At 41.1% G+C, this 26,861-nt stretch overlaps 1 protein-coding gene across 1 annotated transcript; it reads left to right on the top strand.

The window, feature by feature from the left end:
- Positions 1-13,734: 13,734 nt before the first annotated feature.
- Positions 13,735-26,401, top strand: DSCC1 (DNA replication and sister chromatid cohesion 1). Its single transcript, XM_059866017.1, has 9 exons — positions 13,735-13,961; positions 15,585-15,753; positions 18,119-18,253; positions 19,329-19,419; positions 20,402-20,540; positions 21,929-21,981; positions 23,103-23,257; positions 23,822-23,970; positions 24,756-26,401. The coding sequence occupies exons 1-9, from the start codon at positions 13,750-13,752 to the stop codon at positions 24,862-24,864; spliced, it is 1,212 nt and encodes a 403-aa protein (XP_059722000.1). The 5' UTR covers positions 13,735-13,749; the 3' UTR covers positions 24,865-26,401.
- The last annotated feature ends 460 nt before the right edge of the window (positions 26,402-26,861 follow it).

The following is a 26,861-nucleotide window of genomic DNA, read 5'->3' as shown; positions in this document are numbered from 1 at the left end:
GGGCTGCGAGCCAAGCGGCTGCTGCCGCTGCCCGCCCTGCCAGCCCCGGCCGGGAGGCAGAAAGCGGCCGCGCACGGGGGAGCGCAGCGCTCCCCGCCCGTGGCTCTTTCCCGCGGATGCAAAGTCCCGCGTCCTCCCTTCAACGTGGGGCTGCTCGGAGGAGCAATGAGCTCGGGAGAAGCCGATCCGACTGCGCGGGAGGAGATGCGACCGCTGCCCGCTCAGGTAGTGCGGGCTGCGCCTTGGCAGTGATCCTTGGAGACACAGCGCTGGGCGGGTAGTAGAAAGGGGGATGGTGATCTGGGGTTTCAACCTCAAAAACTGCGACTGCCCTCCTGCTGCCCCCCATTTCCGCTTATCTGCCACCCAGGGGTTATTTTCAAACCCTGGTCCCCTGCTCACATCAACTCTTTGTCTCCAGGCGACAGAGGATGCAGAATTCTTGAGGGCAGAGGAACATTTTGTCTTGGAAACGGGAAATAAATTGCAAGGTCACGAATACTGTCAACATTTTTGATGGGGGAAAAAAAATCGCTCTTTTCTTTTAAAAAGTCCAGGAGGAGGCATCTCCTGGATGTCCAGGAGTGGTCCAACCATGGTTTTCATTTGCAAACACATGCAATACCTTGATTGCCTACTCATTGCCTTTATATCTGTCTGCACATACTGTTTGTGCATGGAAATTGTTTCTGCTAAAGCACTTGCAATACTGTCATCGATTCAGAACCAAAATGATAGAACCACAAGAAAAACTAAGAAGGAATAAAGTGAACCTAGTAGTAACGAGAGTGCAGACAATGGGAAGAAGGTGTTGTTTGCATTGCCCATAGTAGAATTGTGGCATTTATTACCAAAGGTGGCCCTGGATGTAAAAGAATGGACTTGGAACCAAGGAGAAAAACACTTGGAAAAGAAATCTACATAGAGTTACTAAGCAGACAGCAGCCACATCCAGCTCAGGAAATTCTCTGTTCTAAAAATAATAGTCTCACAAGGCAAGCACTTGTGTGACATTTCATATGTGCTTTCCCTGCTGCTCCCTATGCATCTGTTTATAGCCATTGAGATGAACACAGGACTAGATAGACTTTGGTTCAATCCAGTAGAGTCCTTTCAATGAGCACCTTTGTGGGTCTCAAAGAGTACTAGAGGTCCATCAATGGCAAAGGGAGAAAAACACAATCTGCCTTTGTTTCACTTGGGCCAGAGAGAGGGACACCTTAGGACTGTAAGCACTACAGCTCAAGATTAATTTCTGTAAATTTGGAAGACATTTAACTTGAATACTTGCAAACAGCCTGTAATTCCACTCATACTGCAAACATACAAAGTACAGATTCACAGAGCTGGAAACAAAAAGAGAATTGAAACAACCGTCTCATCTGACCTTATCTTTAAGACAAAGAATGTACACAGCAATTTTTATCAAGCACTTTATCACATGACTGAAGGAAAGACAATTTCAAGGGAATGTACATTGCAGACCATTTCTGGGTAAATCCTTGGCTCTGTCACCTGGGTTTGGCTGATTTCATCCATTCACTGCTGTTAAAAGGAGACACACTGCCCCTCCAGGCTCTGGCAACACAATCTGCAATGTGTCTTATGTTAGTTTTCCCACTTTCAGGTCCTCTGCTTGTTGCAATTCAAGTCACTAAACAGGCAGAAGAGTAACAGAAAGTGGGGAGCTTTCTTCTGAGCTAGTGAGCAGAGCTGTGCAGATGGCTGCAGGGTGTAATGAGTGCCAGAGCCGACACCAAGGTAGAGTGGGCCTTGGCAGCTTGAAACAGGAACAAAAGAGGAGGAAGAGGGAGCAGAAGCTGTCTTCATGCAGTGACACAGAGTCATGACAGGGTGCTTGTGGAACTGCAGCCTGAAATCCATATCCTTCCCTGTGCAGTTTTGCAACTTGCAAAATGCAGGCCAGTGCAAATTCCTGTACTGGATTATTTAATGATTATAGAATTTCATGTTGGCTTTTGTACACTGATCTCCCATTTGTAATTTGTTCCACATGTTCACACTGAAATTTCTTACAGTTACAGTTATCCTCAGAGGAGGGAATTAGCTATCAGTCACTCCAAGCCTGCTGTCCCCCAAGAAAGGGTAATGACGTAACCTTGAAGGGTCACTTTGCAGGCAAGAGCCAGTAAAAAGCAACACAAAATGGTGGGATTTTTGCAACTTGTTTTTAATCTACAGACTGCTATAGAATCCAAGGTCTAACAAAAAAGTAGGCTGTGTTGACCCTTTCTCCCAAGGGAAAGGTCATGAAGACTAAAATGTTCCTCTAAGAGGTGGGACAGCATGTGCAGAGTTCGAAATCCTAACAGCAAGAGAGAGAGAGGCATCCCTCTGAGACAACCTCTGGTAAGTAGATTGATTTATTTTTTCAGATATAGGATCAATTTTAGAAGTTGGTGCCTGTTTTAGATATGAATGCCTGAGTTTTACTATAGCATGGCTGAAATTAAGTGAGATGGAGGTAGCTAGCCACCAGTAGGCATTCCTCAGCCAAAAGCATGACAGATCTTTGAGCTGCAGCCCTGGGACACTTCAAAACTCATCCTCCATGACATTAAGAGAGTAACAAAAGCTGCATAGGTCTGCTAGAGGGTTGGTATCACAGGTGTGAGGGGTAGCTCAAGTGTCTTCCAGTGACTTTTGATGACATTAGAGGCTCTCTGGCATGCAGGGAGGTATAAGGCAGTACACTTGAACCACCAAGGTCACAACGCTCTGTGGAAGCCCATGCATGAATAGGCACATTGTATTAGAGCACTAGGCTTAGAAAACATGTTAGTAAGTTGTATAAACTTTCTTATCTCATTTAGTAAATGCCAAGTGGTGAAACACTAGATGTTTACATAATGAAATACGAATATTGCTTTCACTGCTTTGAAGACTGTTGTATCTGTGGCCTACATTTTCACTTGCTAAATTAATCTGATAATTTGATAAATTAATTCTTTAGTCTCACTAGTCAATTTTCTGCAAGCTTATTTTAGCACAAGACATCCTCATGAAAGAATTACAAGTATTCATGTCAATACTTCTCATTTCTGCTATAGCATTGTTCTTGAGTCCCATATAGAGTTGTTTGGCTTTCCCTTGCTGGGATGACTAGAGCTTTTTAAACAGGAAAATGATACAGATGCAAAAGATGGTGAAGCACTTCAGGGACAAAAGGCATTAGCAGGTAAGCTGTTCGATGGTTGTGGGGTTTTTTTTCCTAACATCTTTTGTATAAGAGACAGCATTATGTAAACATGAAATTTAAAAATTCCTTTATAAAGGAATTTTATAAAAGTCACTCTATTTGCTGAGAAAAACAAGCAAAAAATGGTTTTTGGCTTTTAAGTTGACCTTTTATATAAGTAGCTCTTGCAACACTCATGGAAAATGAGTGAGAAGGTTTTTCCTATATTCCCATGCTTATTGGCAGAGAGGTCCCTTGTCTTTGTGTTTCAACTGGTTGACTTCCTTAGCACTAGAGGCCTGGGAAGGGGCACCATAGGAACTACCAGGTATTGTCCAATCTCCCCTCCTCTTTTCAGACTATGTACAATAGTGTTTCCCATACATGGAAGTGCACAGATTACATTCATTGCTGCTCTAAGTTTGAACCATTCAAGTTATCTGCTATGAACTGGTCGTAAGAATCAGTGCTTGTGTGATTCAAAGAATACATCTGGCCGAGCTAATTTTAGTCCTCTGATAAACCGCAGGAAAGTTAGTAAGTAGTAAGTTTAAAAGAAAAAAAAACAACCAAACAAACAACCCAAAAACCAAGGATATGTGTTAAACTTCACTTTTTCTATTATTGCATCCAAGTTCCTGCAAAAGCCATGGTGAGATAAGAGAAGGAATTTTTCATAATCTGTCCAACTTTTCAGCACGATAGTGAGAATCATATCTGTTTATATTCTCATATTTCATGTGTTACTGACCTGGTAGTTGTTTTAATAGTGAGCTGAAGTGCAGAGAAAAAGGCCCTGAGATATACAAGGACAATCTGAAAGGGGTTTTCTAAGCCTGTCCCTACACAGCTTTTCCATTTTGCATTAAATATTCAAACGCTCCTAGGCCAGACAGTGGTAGAGAGATTTTCATGCAGACTGACAGCTAAGGCATAACCAAAAGATGGGTACCTGCTTTAGTGCTTGCTCTAGTGAGCAGGTAAATATTTTATAGAAACAAGCAGCTTCAATAAGATAAAAGAGCAGAAATTCACACCAGACCAGTAACCCAAATAATTCCAGTTGAGAGTATGCTCTGTTAAACCAGCATTTTGCACTACCCAATGCATGCTGCCCCCTACTTCATTATACTGGGAATATTTTCTAATTCCTCTTATTTCATATATTCATTTTCTGATGATTTTAAATTTTGATCATCACAAAAAATATTTACAAGCCTATAAACCTGTTGGAAACTTCAGGTTTATCTTTGAAGAAGTTCATATCTATTTCCAGTAGTTCTTTTTGTTTGTTTTCTCTTTATTTTATTCTGCATTTTAACTAATGACAATTATGAACTTGTACAACTCGAGTTTCATCTATATCATATGTTTAGTCCAGATCATAGTCCTAGACTTGAGTAATATCCAGCCTAATGCATGGACTGGGAGGTGAGAGTCAGCTGGGAAGTGTGACTAACAGCTGTAAAGGAACTGCTTTCTAAACCATTTCTCACATGAGAAGACAGCACCTTCTAGCTCTGTGGTAAAAGCCAGCTTCTTAAGCCATCCCCCAGCCACCTCTGCACTAAAGCACTCTGATGTCTGGCCACAAGATTTAAAGTGTTTGCTTAAAGTACCGTGGCTTGAACTGGCGGTTTGACACTGAGTTGTGATCAGCCCTGAACACTCAGGCACGGGCTGTTCTCTGTTCTTGTTCTCTGGGAGACAACACTTAAGAGCAGAGATTCAGCCTAAGACACTTTTGTATCCTTTGCTATCTATTTCTGCTTCTCAGCACAAGTTTCTGTTGACTGTTTCTCTTTCCACGCTGCCCACGATGCAGACTCTGCCTTAGGGCACCTGGCTCTTTGTTTCCTAGGGTGAGCATCACAGCCAGGGCTCGGGGTGGGTGTGGGTGCAAGCGTGCAGCGTGCACATCTCAGGGGACATGTGGTTCTGGTGGCAGCCACAGAGGCAAACGGTTTGACAGAGTCCAAACAGCTGCGTCTGTGATGCACAGAGTCACAGGCCTCCTCACAGGCTGCTCAGGCTTCAGTGTTGTCTCTGTCCTTCACCACGTCCCAGCCTGTAATTCCTTAGGTGAGGCTGACAGAGACATCTCGTCCCTGAAGAACCCCGCCTGCCGAGCCGCTCCTCCGGCTCACAGAGCTCGCTGGGGCGCAAGCAGCAGCACGGCACACTGACAAAGTGCCACCGCTGCTAAGGGACACCGGCAGCGCGACAAACCGATGGCACGGCTCAGCTCCGCTGCGATAATCAGCACAGCAGCTAGGCTGGCTCGCCTGACTCGGGTCCAGGTCCGCATAAAGAACTCCTGCCAGTGTTTAATCGCTCTGCCACCCTGTGGTCCTTTCAAGAATTTAAGTATGAAAATGCCAGTTAGAAAATTGTAGTGAATCGATGCTCCACAAAAGAAAAAGACTGTTAAATTAAGCTAATTTTATAAAGGAATAATCTTTAGACAATGCAATCTTTGCACACAATTAAAAACACAAAACATATTTGACTCCATCATAAGTTTCCCTCCCCAATGAACACCAAAAATAACTGCTCAATCTAGTAAAAATGATAAAGCCAGTAAAACACTGGATAATTCAATATTCTTTTTCAGGAAGGCACCTTGCAAGTATTTTTCTGGGACTTCCTGGGTTGAGATGGAAGGAATAAATATTCTTTGTGAAGTCCTCAGAGTTTTCTCCCTGTATTACACTGGCTTCACAGCAACTGTCAGAGAGACAAGACCTTCCCTCTCTATCTGCACTGGCTTCTCTCTCTGGAGAGGAGCCCTCCAAATTGCCGCTGTTAAAGATGTCAATATAGAAAACTCACCCAGAAGCATCTCAGAAGGCCCACTTACTGCACATCCCCACCCTGGAATAGGATCAGCTACACCTAAATGTGTATTTTTTCTATAACACAATTTGGCAGATCCCGGTGTACACTCCCCCAGGAATGGAACCTGCATAGAATTTTTAATTAAAGCTTTCAAAGGTTTTTAATTGCCTTTGATGTTTCTCTCATTCAAATCATTAAATTTTGGAGGAAAACTCATTTAGCTCTCTGAAGATGGTCTTAAAGGGAAGTATTTTGCCTCATGCCTTGCACAAGATCTCTTCTGAAGCAGTTCATTATGAGAGCATCCTCATCATCCACTTACCAAGTTATTTCCCAGGTTGAGGCAATTCTGTTAGGTTAGGTCTGTGTCAAAACTGATGACCCACTCTCCAATACTTAGGCAGGAGAAGGTGAGAGGACAAGAATCTCTCCTAAGTGTACAGGCAGTGAACTTTTCTGAGTCAACAGTGACTGTAGATCTGAGAGGCCAAAACATCCAGTGAATGGAAAATTACTTGTGCTATCCTGGTCATAGCCTACCACATTACGTCAAATTGTTCAACATCTCAAGACATTGACAGCCCTTTTGATATACTCACTACTATTCATTACTCACAGAGCTGTAAAAAAAAATAAAATGAGATACTCATTTACACAGTGATTACAATGGAAAAATGTTTGTCCTCTTAACAAACTGGAGTTTAATAACCAGTATGCAGCAGCAGAAAAAAAAAAAATAAAGATGGTTAGCATCTTAACAGAAAAATACCAAAAATATAATAGACATGGGATGCTTTGGGCATAGGCCCTGGTACCTCATGAGGGGGGTAGATAGAAATCTTCAGAACAAAATGTTTCCTGCAGAGATGTCTGCAGAGTTTTTCCATTTTCATGTCAGGTTGATGGTTTGGGGCTAAAAAGGGCACGGGATTAGAAGGGCTTCTAAGTATATTGGGGAGCAGGATGGGAAGGGTATAGTCTGCTCATCTAACATTTCAGCATCAGGAAGAAAGTTGAGAATGACAAAATCTAGTGAAATGGTAATTCTTGGATGGTTACAGCCTGAGATTGCATCATTCATCATGACTGAGAGTGAAAGTAGAAGGCCCTACAAGCAGAAGCATGAGACACATAGAATGTAAACAAATCAGATATTTGTTCTGCAGCTCATTCCAGCATTAGATTTGTTGGACATAATTTTTATGATTTCATTTGTTCATTATGATTTATGTGTTCATTTGTATTGCATTTTATTCTTTCCCATGTAAGGCTTCTGCTCCCTTTGTTACATGAACTTTTCCCATATTGGCTTCTTCTCATTTAAGTTTTCATCTTGCCATTTTTCACTGTCATTTTACTGTGCCACTCTACTCCTTCATTGTATTCTCTCTACTAATAAAATACTTAATGTATTTTCCTGTTTGGGTTTTTTAAAATATTTTGCATAAAATGGCTACGGTTTTCACAATAATTTGATTAATCTATTTATTAATTTTAGATTCATACAGAAAGTGTAAGTATGTAGTTTGCTAGCTGGGATATTTTTGTAGTATATAACCCCAGAAATGCCTTAAAAATTAATAATAAACTAAAACCCACCCACTCTCTGAGGTTACTGCTATGCAGATAGCATCTAGTCAATAAGTGAGAGGATGGGATAACTTGCCAGATGACATATATTGGTATTTAGGTTGTCAGTATTAATAAGGTCTACAGACTGAAATCAGCCCCAAAATTCTCTACACACTATTTAAAAAACAACATTTATTTGCATTTATCTAATGTAACTTCTCAATATTAATAATAACACCGTTTTAAATATCTCTAGCAGCAGGTGGTTTTTGTGATTAAATTTTAGGGTCTGCAGTAAAGTATTGCTGCTAATTTTCCCAAGTAGCAAAATCATCTGAGTCTGAATTACAGGCTTTGCTGTGGTAGAAGCACTCTGGAGATCTATCCAGAAAATGATGTACAGGGAGCAAAAGATTTTAATGATGTACTTATGCATGAACTAACATGGCTGCCTGACATATATTCTAAATTTAAAAGGGTTCCTGTAATTATTACATTACGGAAAAAAACAGCTTGCTCTTTCATGCCAGTGTGAACAAAGATCACAGCACCTTCCCCCACCCATTGCACCAGTGTGTACACTGTGAGGACATGCTTTGCAGCAATGAATGTTCTGGCTGACTGGCTGAGACTGGGAGAAGCTCTGAATGCAGGCTGGGTACCAGCTTGCTCAGGTTTACCCCACCTTATCTTCAAATCAGTGTTGCATGACTGATCCTCTGCTTTTTTTTTTGCAATTACACATGGAGTCCCTGCAAAGAAATAACACAGCAATGAAACAGGTCTCTAATTGCTGACTGTCTCATAAGCATTGAGCATCTGGGTTCTTGCTTGTCACAATAGTGTGCAGTGACATTTTCAAAGTCATTTCCAAATTGTCTTGATCATGTTTGTGCTCCAACTATTTGGTGTATGCTTTCCAGGTTTGTGGCTGAGTGTTTCTCCTCCAGTGTTTCCAGGCCAGAACCAATTACATGTCACCAAGACACTCCAAAATATTCTATGGTTTACACGAATAGTTAGGTTTGGCTGTTTATTTTCTCCTAATTTGAATATATGTGTTTTGCATCTCCCTGGTGGCCTGTTAAGACTGACAAGGCAGCCTTGGCTGAAGTAGCAATGAGCTATCTGGTTATTCTACTAATTGGCAGAAATTTTCTCTGTTTGAGTCTTGCACTCATTAGCTCCTGCCTTGTGGTGCTTTTCTGGCTGACATCATCAGGTATGATGATTTTACTGGGGTACAGTAATACAAATGAACCAAGGTCTGCAACATAGAATATGCAAGCCACTGTTTTGCTACTTTACATTTCACTACCAAAAAAAAAAAAAAGTTAAAAAAATTAAAGTATGTCTCAATAACCATGGAGAGCAGAAGAGTGTGTGCTCTGGTGATTTAGGGGGTCTGAATTTATTTAGGATCCTGAGTTATGACTAAAACCTGAATATTATGTTTAACAGAGACAAGCACACCTTTATGAACTTGTTTAACTCTTCTGTGAACCACAGTAATTTTGATTTTCACCACATCTCCCAAGTTTCTCAATGTGTTGCAAAGAAATTTATTCTCTCCTGTTATCCATTACTTTCTGTTATTTTCATCAGTAATTCCCAGTTCTTATATTTAAGACAGACTAGACAATCATTATTCAGGATAGGTGTTCTCAATGGATTTATACAATGGAGTTATGATATTTTCTGTTTGGTCTTTTCTCTTTCTTGTTTTTCTAGGAAGGAAATGTAACACAGTCATTGTAAACAGTCATTCTTCCAGTTCTCACAGGAGTCTGCAATGTGCTGAAAGAGCATTCAGAGCTCTAACCCCAGTCACACCTAGAGCTTTGGTGGTCACCTTCCGTACTGAAACACAATGAGCACATCCTATGGCAGGTATTTCCAGACAATGAGAAACTGTCATTTAATGAGTGAAAATGTAACACACATGCTAATTTTACATATTGCAGATGGCGTTCCAGCTGAAAAAAGAAATCCTTGAACTAGGGTTTATGAGGCTTTAATCAAAATGAGCGTCTCCTGTGGAATCATTTCCAAGAACTGTAACTGTGAACTCAGTAATTATCACTGAGCTGATAATGTGTTGCTATACTCAACTTCAGCACTGCGTCAGTTTTTCCAGTGCTGTCTTTATCTTTCTTTTTTTTTTTTCCTCAGCCACTTCTGTTGTACTATGAAGAACATCTGTAAATTTCTAGTGTGTATATCTTTGTCATTTGGACACCCCATTTCATGTAGCCCTATTTTTCTCACTACATTTTACTGTAGAGCTCCCAAGCACTTGAATTGCAATCACACTGGGAAGACCTTCCCCAAACATGCTACCTAATGACTAGAGCCTGACAGTGGTACTGTGCACTGTTATCTCCTGCTTCATCATTCTGTGTTTCAGTTGTGGAGCTTTGGAGTGATTTCTTTGATTTGATTTGTCACAGATGCCCTTCATTAATTTAACGGCTCACATCCCTGATGTTTGAGTTCTGGGAAAGATTAAACAGGGCCAAAGACTTCAAAGGCAAAACTATAACAACCTTCAACAATCCTTTTTTTGTTTGCTGACTTCACTCAAGATCGTCAACCACATTCCATTAACATTTGTCAGTTGAAAAGCTAGGTCAAAGCTTTTCTTGCTTGAGGCTTGACTTCATTGCTACCCCATCCCCAGCCCAGCTGAGGATGCAGTTCAGTCTACGTGTCCCTTATGCCGACAGGTGTCACCTTATACCTCACACTCACAGCTGCACGCTCACAGCAGCCACTTAAGGCCTCCAATGGGCACCTGGATGGACTGACAGCAGTTGGTGATTAGTTAAGTCAGGATGGCTGAATTTACTGCTTCCTCAACTCTTGCTTCCATTCTCCTGCAGGTGAGTTTCACCCCTGCTTGCACCATGATGTTACATGCTCCTGACCCCTGACAGTTTCAGTCCACCAGACCAACTCAAACTGAAAACAGTACTCATTTATGCTATAGCAACTCCAAAGCAAATAAATAACCTGACAGCATCAATATAAAATAATTTCAGGATCCTACCAAGCTCTCTTGCCATAGCATGCATTTCCTTATAAATTCACAGCAATATTGATAGTTCATCATCTCATTTTCTCTTCAATTCAAATTCATTAAATGCCTCATCCATGTTTCAAGAAAACAACTTCATGAGTTCTTAGACAAACTTGCTTTTGTCAGGTCACTGCTCTAAAGCAATTTCAGTGAAAACAGATGCATAATACCAGCTGTTTCCTGAGAAATGAGACACCTCTGTAGATTTATGTCCCTGTGTTTGGTGATAGGTCAGTTGGCTTCTGTCTCTTAGAATGGATCAGAGCAGCATTTCCCCAAGTAGGGGTTTCAATATATCATCCAGCCACTGACTTCTATCAAAATTCCAGGAAATTTACATGTCAAATTTGCTTGACCTTGAACAGCAACTTCCAGAGGGGTAAACAAGAGACAGAGAAAGATGGCAGGCAGCACAAGCATACACATTTCAGTTCCAAAACATACATATATAAAAAGCATCTTCAACCAGAACTACCAGGATAAACAAAACCGATTAGAAAAATTAATAACTACTTCAAATGTTCCTGAGCACAGATCACTGCCAACTCCTGAATAACATCTAGTGATTTAATTCCTATTGAGTTTCAGTTACATAGCAGATCTCTTAGGGTACAAACTCCATGAACCCATGCCTTGGATTCAGTTTCTTGGCTACACCAGAACTTTTTTTCATTTCTCAGAATGAAAAGTAGAAAGAAGAAGAAGCAGGTGTGCAAGGCCAGAAGAAAATTGCTTAAATTAAGGTATAAATTAAAGCCAGCACAAACAAGCTTAGTAACTATTTCAAGATTTACTTGGTAAAAAATCATCTTCTAGTTTACCTGAGAGGTGTGCATGAAGAAATTTACATTAAATCAAAATGCAAGTCTCAAATAAGGCTATACACATATCAGTTTGCACCTATGCATTAGTAGAAACTAGCCAAAGTTGGAGTGTCTCTGGTTTCCTGTGTGCAAAATTACATCATTTCCACCTTCCAAAAACTGAAATAAAACATGAAAACATGACTGATGTCTAAGTCTTTGAACAAGCCACTGCACAAGTGCTGTGACAGAGGTAACTGCCTAATAACTTCAGCCAAAGTTTTCTCCAAGGCCAGTTGCCCCACTGGCACCTCTCAGGCACTGCCTTCTGAAGAGAGAAGATGCCTGACTCAGACACATACAACAACACCTGGTCTCTGCCAGGCTGGGACTGAACCAAGCCAGCTCCATCCCACCAGCTCCTGCTTCTGGTTGCCACATAACAGGGGTTACTACCTCCTCATCTGGGTCATTTGGTACAGAGGTACAGAGGTACTCTGCAAGGGGATAAACATAACTTAGGAGCACTGAGTAACTATTTGTTAGCTGGTGAAGACAGCAGGCAGCTAGGGCTAACACACTACCAGGCTGAGTGTTAACATGCCCTGCGGCAAAAATCAGTGAGTGTCTGAGGAGCCAGTTGTCCTGGACAAGGCAGGGAAGAGGCATCCTGTGCTGCTCCTTACAAAGTCTGACTCTCACTGCTGCTTAGCTGCTGTGTTCTGAGCCTCTGCTTCTGTTCTCATGGTTTAAGGACGTCAGTAGCCTTCCCCTTGAATCTCTGAGCTGCAGGCTATTTCCGTGGCAATAACCACGCATGCCTGTGGCTTCCACTCATTTGTGTCGTGGCTTTAGCTCGAGCACTTCCTCACAGCTTCCTCTGGCAGATGAAGCCACATCAGGCCACAGCAAGAGCCTGAGCTGAGCCCTGAGTCATCGGTGACAAACCTCTGTGTGGAGGCTGTGCAAGCCTTTTCCCAAGGGGTCATGCGTGAATGAGAGCCTGCAGGTAGCTGCCCTTGGTCAGACTGTCCCCAGAGGGACAGAAGGACCTGGGGTGAGTGACACCAGTGCATGGCAGCTGCCTCAGCAGTGCTTTCCCACCCACTGTCAGGCCCCACTGTGGTGACTTGGACACTCTCTCTCCCTCTCTCTACACTTGCTGTCATGCTCTGGTGTCAAGGAAAAAGTTTGAGAGTGGCCCAGCAATGCTCCAGGGACAGCGAGGCTGGAAAAGGGATGCTGGTCAACAGTGACTGAACAGGAGCCCGTGTGTGCCCAGATGGCCAAGAAGGTCAATGGCATCCTGGCCTGGATCAGATACAGTGTGGCCAGCAGGACCAGGGCACAGATTGTCCCCCTGTACTCAGCACTGGTGAGGCCACATTTCAAGCGCTGTGCCCAGTTCTGGGCCCCTCACTACAAGAAGGACATTGAGGGGCTGGAGTGTGTCCAGGGAAGGGAACAGAGCTGGGAAAGGGTCTGGAGCACAAGCCTGATGAGGAGCAGCTGAAGGAGCTGGGGGTGTTTAGCCTGAAAAAAAAGGAGGTTTGGTCAATACCTTACTGCTCACCACCATTCCCTGAAAGGAGGCTGTAATCAGGCAGAAATTCTCCCAGCTAAGAAGTAACAGGATGAAAGGAAGTGGGCTCAGGTTGCACCAGCAGAGGTTTAGATTGGATAGTGGGAAAAATGTCTTCACAGAAAAGGTGGTCAAGCACTGGAACAAGCTTGCCCAGGAGTCACCATCCCCGGAGGTGTTTTAAAGACATGTAGGTGTGACACTCAGGGACATGGTTTAGTGCTGGACTTGCCAGAGCTGGATAAAGGGTTGGACTTTATGATCTTGGAAGCCTTTTCCACCCTAAAGACGTCTGTGATTTTATGTTGCCTCAGGGCTGGGAAATGACTTCCCTATTGGGCCTGTTTTCGCAGTTTTTTGTAGTTTTATTTAGTTTTGTGCATTTTGTATATTTTTATTGCATTTCTAGCATAACTTCTTATGAAAGAGAGATTTTCCTGCAGCACAGCCTGGCTCCTGTGCAGCCAGACAGAAATCGGGAAGTTTGTCCCAGATTAGACCCGGCGGAGGAGCAGAGGGAAGCGATTCCCGAGCCGTTCCCGCCCGCCCCGCCGTCCGTCCATCCATCCGTCCGTCCGTCAACCGCGGAACCAACGCAGGCTGCGCGCGCCGCCGCCTGCTCCCCGTTGGCCTGGCCCGGCCCGGCCCTGCCTGGGCGGGCGGGGCGGGGCGGGGCATGGAGGCCGTGGCGCGGAGCTCGGAGCGGGCCGGGGCCGCCATGCGGAGCCGCGCCGAGGTGGACGCCACGCTGCAGACGGCCAAGCTGAACCCTGCGGAGCTGCTGCCGGCAGTGCACTGCCTCAGCTTCGGCCCGCAGGCCGGCGGCGGCGAGTGCTGCCTGCTGCAGCTGGAGCCGGGGCTCTGCGCCGAGCTGGAGGCGGGGCGCAGGTACGGCGGGCTGGGGGGGGCGGGGCCGCCGCCGTTCGCGCCGCGGGGCTGTCCCGGACGCGGGGGTGTGTTCGCTCTTCTGTGCTCTTCTGAGGCGGTGTGCCCCTTAAATCCCTTTAACTGCTCCTTAAATCTGTCTGTTACACTGGAAACGAAAAGCTGTTTACTTATAAGAAGCGTATTTCGTTTGGTTTTGTTGGTTTTTTTCTCTGTGTGTATGTTTTTTTTTTGTTGGCTTGTTTTTTTTTAATGGAAAACTTCCTGCTGTGGAGACTTCTGAACAAAACTCAGAAGGTGCTGGAATAGGCTCCCCAAAAAGTGGTCAGAGCACCAAGCCTGCCACAGCTCAAGAAGCAATTTCACAGCGCTCTCGGGCACCTGGTGTGATTCTTTGGGCAGTCCTTTGCCAGCCCAGGAGCTGGACCCAAGGATCCTTGTGGGTCACATCCAGCTCTGGATATTCTGTGATCAGAAATACAGATTTAGAAAAGATATCATGTCTCTAAAAGAATCCTGCTGACTCTGAGATTTTCCTGTTAGAACTCTCGGGCCCTGATGGATGGCAGGGTGCCTGCAAGTTAGACAAATTGGCAGGGAAGGATGTGCCCTACTATGCATGGGCATAGGGTAGGATGGTTATGTGACACCAAACTCTGAACCAAGAGCAGGTTCTAGATAAGGTTTTGATACTGTTTTAAATTTCTTCCCTTACCATAATGCCAGTGACATAAGGAAAATCTTTGAAGTGATACAAAATGAGAAGTCTGTCTAAAGAAGGTAGCTCTCTGAGATGCATCTTAGTAAGCCCATTCCTATTTCGTGCAATACCGATGAAGTATTATCTGTTAGAGGCCTGAATCATGTTGATCCCTTGGGGCACAGCTGAGCTTTGTTCATGCATGCAGGCTTTGGGAAACAAGAGGAGCATTTAATTGAAATGAATCTGAGCACTGAGGTTAGTGTATGTGGCCTGGGAGGAACTGAATGTTCCCCTGTTGTGCTCCTGCTTTGGTATTGTCACATCCTCACGCAGAATCTTTACTTCATCAAGTATGTGAGCTGAAGAGGGTGCTTTACGTTGTCTCTTTGTCCAGAATTGTTCTAGAACATTATTTTCTTTCCTGCTTGGAATTGCTTGCAACAAAATAGATATTAATTATATGAAGGGCTCTGCACAATAAACACAATTTCTGTTTGCTTTCTTTTATCACAGTGGGCCAGCTTCAGTGCTCATTAAAGAACAACTCTAGTTTGTAATCTAATTTCTAAGATCAGTGAACTAGTTCACACATTAAGCTTCACTTCAGCAATGTTTTTCGGGGGTTGAGAGAATTAGTGTATGACTGTAGGCATTCAACTGTCTTCTGCATGAAAACTTGGAATGCTTGTCTTTTGAGTTCCCACACTAAAAGGAGAGGGAAAAACGCAGTCAATTAGAGTAATTGACATTTGTATCTTTATATTTTGGTGAACTGTGACTGCTGCTACCAAAGAGAACTGCAGTTTGTAATTTCTTTACAAATGTATGAATGTGAGAAAATATCAAACAAGTTTAATAGGAGTTCATCCTGAAACAGAGGAAAAAATACATAATTATTTCTGTGTTGGTTTTTTTTTTTCCAGCCTAGTAATCCGTGGTGAAAAGGATGAACACGCAGTGTTGTGCAGCAAAGATAAAACTTATGACATGAAAATAGCAGATACCTCAAATATGCTGCTGTTTGTTCCTGGCTGCAAAACTCCAGAGGAACTGAAGGCAGATCAGGCATCTTGTAATATTATTCATTCACAGGTATGTCTTTCAGGGTTTTTGTTTGTTTGCTTTAATTCTCTGCTTTTTTTATTCTCTGTGATTTCTTGTGTTTTGTCCAAGATGCATATGTGAAACCCAGCTGGGATTCAGTTGCCTAAACATAGAATTTTAATGCCATTTTAGATGCCCTGTGGTATTGCTTAGCCACTATTGCAGCCTGCTAGGGGAGAAAGGATGAATCTCCTGTAGCTGCTTTGTGTATTGACCAGTCCCAGGAGGATGTCTTTATAAATGTGCTTTTTATACATGGCCATGCTATGCCTTAGGGTGTCCAAAATGGCTTTAGAGCCTTTCTTCAGGCAGCTGAACTTTCTCTATAATGTATGATTATTATTTTGGAGAAGTTAAAACTGTGGTTTATTTTCATTGCATAGTAATTACTTGTGGTAGGTATTAAAAGCTTGCAAAGAAAATACAATTTCTCAGTGTTAGCAACTGTTTTTAAAGTAAGCTATTTACAGGTTGATTTTTAGGAGTGCTTTCCCCCAAAAGGGAGATTCTGCCATCTAAATACTATTTTTTAAATATAGAGATGTATTCAAAGGTAGCTCTTTCAATTACTGTATCAAAAAATTTGTCAAAGTGAATGATTTTAGAGCTCTCAGTTTAAGAATTCCTTGTTCTCTGCCCTCCTGAAGTTAATAAAATTCTATTAAAAATAGCTAGGTAAATATTATTAGTTAATTCTTTTCTGTAATAGACATAATGGCATCATTGAGGAATAATCCTACTTCAACATCAGTTCTTCCATGAGGTCTAATGAACTAATGTAAAAACTTAATTCAAGCTGAAGTAGATTAATGAGAAAGTAATGTTCTTCTACATACTTTTTTTTTTGCTACATTTAATAATTTCACTATTCCTGTGAAGTTACACATCATAGAAACGCGATTTGCTGAGGAACTATTTAAAAAGTTTTATTTCTAAGAGCTCTCAAAATGATATCAAAAATGTAAGATGGTTCATTAACACTGCAAATTGTGAGACATAGCAAAAGATAATGTGTGTACTCATTACTTTGGGGCTTCACTGCCCTTCACTTGCAGTCTTGGTGCTGATCTTTGTATCATTTGCATGGCTGATACAGCCAAAGCATCTGCTATTTTATTCACCTCATAGAGCTTATCTCATGTTATGACCTTTGGAATATTAATTCAAATTATTTATTTCCTTTTCTCTGCAGAGTATCTTGTTATTACCAAAATGATCAGAATAAAACTTGGCAGGAAAAAAGCCTAGCACTTAAGGAAATGCTAATTGCCATGAAGCTTGGAAGTTTGTCAGGAAGTTGGTGTTTAGCTGAATTTTTTGCCAAGCCAGTTATGTAATAAATTAAAATGGAGAGATTTCTCAATTTTGTGTATTAGAATTTGTATGCAATTTCCTCTCTATATAGGTGGCTTTGCTTATAGTTGATTTAAATGGAATTTATTTTAAAGTTTTAGGTGTTGGTTTTGTTTTTTTTTTTAATGGAGGACTTCTAAAATACCCCAAGTACTCTAGTAAAGCACTTAGGGTGTTTTAAAGCACTGCTTAGAGGCTTTTTCGTGGAAGCTGTTTTAACATGGGACTAGTGATTGGGTCAGGAGTCACTTAGCTGGAGCCTGTTCTCCTCTGTGATTCTGTTCCCATTTCTGTCAGTTTGGTAAACAGTAGAAATGATGCTGAAAGGCCTCCAATAGTCTGGCCTCTTCCAAGAATCTTGCAGTAAGTCAAAGCTGTACCCTGTGAAACACCTCAGGGTTACTCTGAAAGTAAAGCTTTGGTAAGTTGTTGAATCAAGAACAGCCAGACTTCCTGTTGCACACTCCTCATTTGTGTGATGACTCAGGGCGAGAAACAGAGATGTCTTCTCAGTTGTGTGCAAGTGTAGCTTTCTGTCCTTGTTAATGTCTGCTTTGCTTGAGCTTAGGACTATGATGATTCATTAAAAAGACCATGAAGTAGATCCTGAGCTTGGGAAGAAGTGGGGAAGATAGACTCAGGTTAATACAGGAGGGCTTTTATGGCAGTAATACAATTTACTGTTAAGACAAAAGGCAGTTTTGAGGGGAATTGTGCAGAAACATATGCCATGGTGATCTCCTGTCATTTGCAGGCAGAGTTGATTTGTACCTTTGTCCTATGATCAATCAACAGTGGATTTTTACTCTTCATTGTCTGTTGTAAAGTTTTTAAATTGAAAACATGGCAATGATTGTTTTATCTTTAAAGTAATTGTCCTATTAATAGTTACTTGTTTTCAATGACTGGCTTAACACTGCTTGCTGATAATTTTTGGTAAGCAGCTTTGAATCCAGATGCTACATTAAAAAGTTTAAAGAGTTGCTGTTTTCTCTTGTAGATTGCTGGTTTCTCCAAGAACTATTGGGAATTAAGGAGATGTCGACCAAAACTGAAGAAACTGAGGAAGCTTTTAATGGAAGATCCATATGAAGGGCCTGATAGTCAGAAAGATCAGGCTTCAACATTTTCAAAGGTAAATCAGCTGTGTAAATTGCTTTCTTGTAATCGGTAATGAACAAATTAAAGTGAGGAAACGTCCTTAAGTAGAAAAATTCCTTTCAAATGATTCACAGTGCTTCTTTGAGTTAATTTTTTAACCCTTCTATTCTAAACAAGGTGATTGTTGTTAGCACTTCCAGTGAGTACAGGTAAGAAGCCTTTTTATTGGTTAAAAGAAGAAAATGAAGGACCTGGGAGGAGACTGGTTATTTCCCTTTTCCTATGGGAAGTTTCTTGGAGCACAACCTTCAGAATCTTTTCTAAATTCCTTGAGAGTTACATGACTACTAAGGTATAATGCAGCCTTTCCTTCTTTGTGTCTGCCATGTGTGAGGGCAGAGCACACCCATGTGCAGATTGCTTGTCAATCAGTAATTGGTGATGACAGGGAAAAGAAGGGAGGTGAAGAGAGTAACAGGATTATATAAGGCATGGAATAAGACACACTAAAAGAAGGGAAAACACAAATGAAATCCTGTCCTGCTGTCTTATGGTGTTTCCAGGAAATTCATTTTGGGACCTAAAGAGTGACAGGGAGACCTGGACTATGCAGCATATGATCTCAGCTGAAAGGCTGATAAAAATTCTGGGGTTTTGTTAGCTTGGTTGGTTTTCCTTTTGACTTTAAGACCAAAAAGCAGTTGCTCCCAAGTATTTTATGCTGAGGCTTGATTGAAGCTGACACCACCAAACCATCTGCATGTGCTTGGATGTGCAAACACAGATGTTACTTTTCTCTGGAGAGACATGATGCCTCTCTCTTCTTGAATGATTAACAGGCTGATTTCTGATTAGTTACAGATTCTTGCCCCCAGAACTGCCTACCTGTGCTGATCTAGGCATAGAAGGACATACAGCAAAATAAGGGATAGCAAAGGTTAAAGGGCTTAAATTGTCTGAAAATTATAAGCATTGTCAAAGGCTAGCAACACGAAAAAGTAATATTAAATAGTATTTATTCATAATATTGAGTATTATTAAAAATATGTCAGTGTCTCCCAAACATTAATGACCTCTTTTATTTCTTTCTTTTTTTCCCCTTGTTGCAGTATACAACCGAAGATTTGTTAAATCTGATTCAAGCAAGTGAGGAAGAAATACTCCACCAATTGCAGGTCATAGATGCCTGCAAAATTGAAGGTATTTGTATCTAAAGAACTGAAGGTATTTGTATCTAAAGAATATTCTTACCTATGAGGAAGTAACCCTCCTGTTTTCCCCAAAATATATGTCTCCTTTTTCTAAGGCCTATTCCACATCCTTATCTTTCAAGGTGCAAGTTACTTCAAAGTTCTAAGACTTGTTCCCATAGATCCATGTCCTCTGCTGCTATGAATGTGATCATAGGATCAGAATGTGATCAGAAGGATGAAGCTGAGCCAGCAGTGCCAGTCTCTCTCTTTCCAGGATAACTCCTTCTTTGCTGCTACAAACACTGGCATCAGAGTATCCCACCCACAGCATGAATATTTTTTAGCTGGTCACCCTCTTCATGAAGGAGTGGGTACTGCTTTCTGTAGTTCTAGAGGCAAAAATAGCTGATTCTTAGGTAACCCCATCCTTTTCATAGTCCTTTCTTCCTCCTGGACTTGGTTTATCTCAGTGTCTTCCTGCCATGTGAGGAAAGGCTGGAGCAAGGGCCTTACCTTGGGACAGGTCCTATTCATCCTTTACTTGGCCATGCCCGAACCCTCACTGGGACACGAGGTGATGGCAATTCTAGAGTCATCTGGGTTTCCGGATTTTTGTGAACTTCTCTGGACCTGAGCTGTTGCTTTGTAGGGCCAATGCAGCTCATCCTGTTCGTGCAGTTCTGTTCTGAACTAAGCATTAGTTCTTCCACATCTTAGAGTGATATTTTTAGTGTCTTTGTATCTGTGGCAGTCAGAGAATTACTAAAGAATTCCAAACAATTGAGATAATTGAGTTTCATTCTCCTTTACATATGCTCTTATTATTTAGATCCTTTACTCAGCTTTTAGTCCTGAAAAAACACAATGGTGCTGCATATTATAAAGGTGTGACCTGAATGTTCAGACTCCAGTAATGTATCTTAATGGCAATAGAATTAAGGTGTTTATGTTTTCCTTCTAACAGTGTTTGGTGGTGCTCTGTTTGGCAGGATATTGGAGAATTCTAGACTTTAACTATGAGATGAAACTCTTGAATCATGTGACTCAGCTAATAGACTCAGAGTCTTGGCCTTTGAGTAAAGTTCCTCTGTGTGCCTGCCTTGAAGAACTTGGATCTCTAGAACCCAGGTAAACCATTATTTTTAGTACTTAAAATTGCCTACATTCATTATTAACTATGTGTAATTACAGTACTTGTTAACCATCTATTAAAATTATAGTCTTGCAAATCTGGATTCTAGTTATTGTGATGTAAATGATACATTTTCTTTGTTTCTAAAAATACTCAAGAGAATTTTTAGACAGGTTAGTAAACTGATTGTAGTGTTTATTGTTAGTATTTCTGTTGATCCACAGTAGAAACATTACTTCTGAGTTGTAAATGATGGAAGTAGCATGTGCTTAAGTTGTAAATTTCTGAGCATTTTGAAATAGCTGTTCTGAAGCTATAGCTAGCCAACAATGTTTGGTTTACCTGTTGCATACTAGCTGAGAGGGGAGTATGTTTTCTGGTGTAATTCAAAATTACCATTCAAAGAAAGTCTGAAGTTTACAATATGTAGCATTTTCCATTTAATTGCCTTTTGGCTCAAAAAGATATCTGCAGTTAGGCTATAATTTTATGACAGAGCTTCAGAAAAGTGCCTGTTATTCAGTAAGGGATAACTAATTGCCAAATTTCTGACTTGCATCATAGGATCATTCAGACTAGTAAAAAATTGAGTCCAGCCATTACCCCACCACTGCCAAGTCCAGTACTGAGCCATGTCCTAAGTGCCACATCTACACATCTTTTAAACAGGGATGGTGACTCCACCCTGGGCAGCCTGTTCCAGTGCTTGACAATGCTTTCCATGAAGAAATTTTTCTAATATCCAATCGAAATATGTCAGGCCATTTCCTCTGATCTTGTCACTTGTTACCTCAGGGAAGAGACTGACCCCCACTGGCTACAGCCTCCTTTCAGGGAGTTGGAGAGAGTGACAAGGTGTCCCCTGAGCCCCTTTTCTCCAGGCTAAACACCCCCAGCTCCCTCAGCTGCTCCTCATCTGAGTTGTCCTCCAGACCCTTCCCCAGCTCTGTTGCCCTTCCCTGGACACACTCCAGCCCCTCAATGTCCTTCATGTAGTGAGGGCCCAGAACTGGACACAGGATTTGAGGTGCAACCTCACCTGTGCTGAGGAGGACAATCCCTGCCCTGGTCCTGCTGGCCACACTGTTGCTGATACAATTCTTTCTCATTGGAAAAAAAGTGACATTGCAAGAGTCTATTCCTTATTTCCCTTACACATTTTAGTCTTTGCTAGTTATAACTGGAAAGTGGAAGAGACCTTCGGGGGAGATCCTTCTCTCTTCTATTTTTTTACCAGCTTCTTCATTTCATCCACAAAAATGTCTCATCATCTATTCTCTTCAGTTTATTTTTTTCTCCATATCTGTTTCTTAATCTTCTTGGTAGCTGTTTCAGTAGTGTCCTAGTAAGCACTAGTACATGTTTTCTGATTTTTTTTTTCCAGAGAGATGATAGAACACATTCTTTTAAGCTACGGCAGGAAATATGTTGATGATGGTAAGTTTGGGAAAGCTTATATGGTTTAACTTTGCATAAAAGAAATAGTTATTAGTGAGAAAATGTGGGTGTTGTGAAGAATGGCCCAAACAAATGACTCTGCTACACTGCTAGTATAAGGAGGGAGAAAACTGGGCTAAAAATCAGTACAATTGCTAAAGGAAGTTTCATGGGAAAATAAGGCTATTAAACTGTACAAGACAATTGTGAACAGAGGTACTGGAACTGATTTATTAGATGTGAACAAACCATAATTTTGTGACTAAAGAGAACTCACAAGTAAAATTTAGATGGCATCTCTCTTTAGATACCCTAGAAGATCTCATATATTTAAGTAATTAATTGTGCTATTATGAGTAGTCAATGGCATGAATTCAGCTTGCCTGAAGTAGGTGTCTGCCTGTGATCCCTTGAACTGCACCACAAGATCTGCTGGTTGTAGGGATTAGGTTTCCACTGTCCATCTCACACACAGATACAATACTGCACTGCCCTAATTCAGTCTGAATTCTTCCCCACAGTGGCTTTCATCTCACCTCCGGCTGAAGCAGGAGTTACACTCAACCTTAAAGAACATAAGAAAGTCATTGGAGTGACAACAGACTCTTGTCTTAATATATTTAGGCAATTTGCACAAGGAACAGGTGTGAATTACAGACAGGTGGCTGAAAGAAGGAAGTGTTTATACCTGATTTGGGTCAGAAATTTTAGCCAAGTCAATGTGAGAGAAAATGAAATCTCATCTTTTCGTAATCTCATAAGGGTGATTAAAGAAGTGAAAGCTTTGTTTACGAGCTATTCAGAAATAGGAATGAGAGCCGTAGGAGGAACAGTACATGGAGGGCAAAACACATGGAGGAAAACATGGAGGGCAAACACATTTATTGATACAAATTAATACTGTAGTTGGGACAGTGCTGCTGTATTCTGCATAATTTGTTCTTGAGAATGAGAAGATACCATAATATATGCAAATTAATACCAAGTCAAATTGCTTCCCAAGGAAAAGAAAAAAGAGGATGCTTAGTGTATAGAAGACTGTAGAACAGAATGGAAATACAAGGCTGTTCTTTTATCAAAAGGCAAGAACCCAAGATAACCTAGTTTTTGCTTCTTGGCAGGGGAGGTTTTCTTTGAAATGCATGAAGATAAAATATGCAGAGCTATAGCAGAAATGCTTTTGCAAAATGCAGTTAAATTCAATCTATCAGAGTTTGAAGAAATCTGGCAACACAGTGTCCCAGAGGGGATGACAACAAGGCTTGATCAGCTTCAGGTAAACACGTAGAGAAGTATGCATTTTTTTGTCAGTAGGCTGTAACTGACTTGTGTCATACATAGATTTTATCCATTATTGAGTATTGTGTTGTTTCTGTCAGCTTTTGAGTTCAAGTATGCTTTATGATTTCCTCTGTGAGCACCAGTAGTCTGGAATCATGATAATTCAGGTTTCTGTAACTAAGGCACGTTTCACTGTTTGAAGAAAGGTTGCAGCTGTCATTTACTACTTGTAAATATGACTGGAACAGAAGCTGAAGCTGTTGTTGAACCGATGGTAGTGGCATCCAGTAGAGTAGCAAACACTACTGGAATCCTTTTGCGCAAAGCAGGCAGAGAGATGTTGGAACCCAATGGATTGTTCCTTCCTTCTTATCATAAAAGAAATTATAAATACTGCCTGTAAAACAGTGCCTTTATGATATTTCTCTTTGCCTCTGGTAGTGCAGTTCTGGAAGGCTTTGGATCTGCAAAGAGCAACTTGTATGGAATGTTGTGAGAAAGAAGGAAGTTTAATTGTTTTGTCAGTACTTTATATTTCCTTTCTGATCCTGTTCCGCAGGGCTTGGCTCTTGTGGATAAAAATTCAAGACCAGGGACCATCTTTCTGCTAAAAGTGGAAGACTTACCTGAAGACATTCAGGAAAGATTCAACAGCTTATTTGGCATACGGGAAAAGTGGACAGAAGTGGATATTACCCCTTATATACAGTAAGGATGTATTTATTTTTATTAAAGCATAATTAGTAACATATTCTTCCCTTTTTTTATAGCTGGCTTCTGATGAGCTATCACTGCCTCAGTGATACTCTGTACATTCCATTTTAAATTAAATGGATTCTATATGAATAGAATACCCACCTCTGGGATCTGTAACTCTCTTTTTTTGGATTTAAATGTGTGTGAAAAGCTGATCCTACTGGATTTAAATGGGTAATAACTCTCATTTGATTAAGGCAGACAATTCAAAGGCTCAACTTGCTGACATTTACTCTATATTTACTACACTAGAACTATAAAGCAATAGTGCTTCCTGTACTGCATTCTTTGTTCCTTTGGTAGTTAAGAGTTACACTCCTGCATTATCTGGAATGTTCATCTGTTAAATATTTGAGCAGATGTTGATGCTAACCCAGAAGTAACTGCACCAACCCTTTATAAGTGGCTCTAAATTTACTGTAATTTAACTGAATAGTTCAGAGCTAGCTGTTTTGCTAGAGTGACAACTCTGTTTGAGAACAGTAATAATAAAACTCTGCCTAAAACCCAAAATTCTTTTTCTAATGTAAGTAGTGTAGTTTTGCCTAGCGTGTAAATGTCAAGGTAAGTTCTAAAGTTGAGGTAATTTAAAGCATTATGTGACAGTTACAGTAGTTCTGCTTTTTTAATTAACATCCAAATCCAGTTTATTGCTGTAGTTACAAATATTTTACAGATTCTTTTTTCTGTGAGAGTATCTCTAAATGCCAATGTCCTGTGCTTTATTTCCTCTGTAGAGACTTGTGTGCAGAGAAGCAGACTGTTGGTGCTCTTCTGACAAAATATGCTCGCTCCTCAATGCTGAATGGTGTTAAAGTTTATAATTCTAGAAGACCCATCTCATAACAAGTATTGTTTGAAGAACTGAGGATACTGAATGTAGTAACAGTGAATGTTACTTGCTTCTGCCTTCTGGGGAAAAGAGTGGCCAACCATCATTATACAGTGTACTTGGATTTAAGCTAGGCTACTTGAATATGCTGTGTTCTCTGCTCAGCTGAGGAGAGTGGGAGGACACTTGTGGCCTCTAAGGAATGATATTCAGCTCACCTTCCTTTGCCAGCCTTCTTTGCCAACCTTCCTTTGCCCAACTTTTACTTCTTAAATAACATAATCTGTTTATCCATAAGTCTGAAATGAAAATTTAAAACCTCCTTGATAATAATTCAATCAACTGAATTGAATAGCAAAATGGAAATTTTAGTCTTCTGCCCATTAGTGGCCATTCTTAAAGATTAAAGTTTCAATGCAGTGTTCATATTTTGAATAGCACAGCTCATCAAGCTCATGAACAAATCATTCCCCACTGAGACTACATCAGTCTTGATTTTGAAAAGTGGTTTTTTTTTAAGGTCATGTCTATGAACACCATCAGCACAAGCACCTGATACTTTAGTACTTGGCAGAATGGCCTTATGTATATTACAAAAAAACCTAATTGCAGTGAAGTGTGAATACAAGAGAGAGTAGTTGGACATTGTGTTACAAATTTTCTATAAATGGTCATTAAAATGTAGCTAAGGTAAAACTAATGCTTTACAGAATACTACTTGTGCTTTTTTAAAAAGAACCTACAAAATTTTGTAGTACAATTTATTTTTTTAACTTTGTTAGGGCAGATGACAGCACATAGAAACTGTGCCTTGAAACCTTACAGTTTTGTAGTGATAATAATGTTCTATGTAGAGCAATGAAACAATGTTTTTATGATACTGCCGTGAAGTGGTGTTCCTGAGATGGTAATTTTGTAATAATTAAAAAGGATTGCTTGAATGTCAGTAAACCAGAGTTTAATATTAGATAGCTTTCAGATTTATATTTTAAACTTAACAGTTGTTGGTTATTTGATACAAAAAGCATTTTTTCCATCAGGCTCAGGTGTGAGGAAGGAAATATCTTGGGACTACCAGCATTCCAGCTGTAGAGTGAGTGGGGAGAGTAGAGAAACTCCTCCTAACTCAAATGTAACTCAAGACACACACCGTGTGCGTACTTGGAATTTGGTACAGATAAAAAGCTGAATAAAAGTTTTTTCCTGAGCTGTATTTATTGTTGCCCAGTGCTGCACTTTGCTAGTGCAGGGCTGTGGTGTTTGACCAGCTGTGTGGAGATGTTGAATGGCTCTCTGCTGGGAAGGACTGCTTTGTTTGCTGTCTGGTTCCAACAGCTCCGGTCCCCCAACAGCACCACAAGGTTCACTCCCCAGGATCAATGGTTATATGAATGGAAAAGTCTTGGAAATTCCTCCCATTGCATCACAGAAGACCCCTTAGTTGAAATACACAACACAATTGATACTTGTATATTTGTGCTCCAAGTTTGTATTTACATAGGTGTTTTTTTGTAAAATAAATAAATAAAGTATTTCATTAATAGAGCTTTATTACGGCCATGAGAAGAGTTTGTTTAAATTAATTTCGTATGTTATCATTCCATGTGTGCAGTGCTCCTGTTTGGTTTTGTTACACATTGAAAATGAAAAAACCCTTTCAAACTCCCAACAGTTTCTTCTATGCAACCATTTATTTTAGCCTAAAATAGATGAATCTGAAGTTACTTATAGCAGTCTTGGTTACGAAGGAACTTTATCTCGCGTGCTCCTGCTCCCACCAGTGGCGCCACCCGTGCGGGAGCAGGCGGAGCTCGCTGCGCTCCCGTCCCGCCTCCGGTTCCCGGGCGCGCGCCGCTCCCGCCGCCCCTTCCCGCCTTCCGCACGCCCGCGCCTGCGCGAGCTGCGGCGCCTGCGCACGGGGACGCGGCGCGGCCACTCTCTCGGCTTTTGGGTTATTCGGGAGGGTCATTTTATTCTTCCCTTTTTTTTTTTTTTTTTTTTTCTTCTTCTC

Source organism: Haemorhous mexicanus, chromosome 1 (genome assembly GCF_027477595.1).
Source record: "Haemorhous mexicanus isolate bHaeMex1 chromosome 1, bHaeMex1.pri, whole genome shotgun sequence".
In the NCBI taxonomy this organism is placed as follows: domain Eukaryota; kingdom Metazoa; phylum Chordata; class Aves; order Passeriformes; family Fringillidae; genus Haemorhous; species Haemorhous mexicanus.
This window is presented reverse-complemented; position numbering and strand designations above follow the sequence as displayed.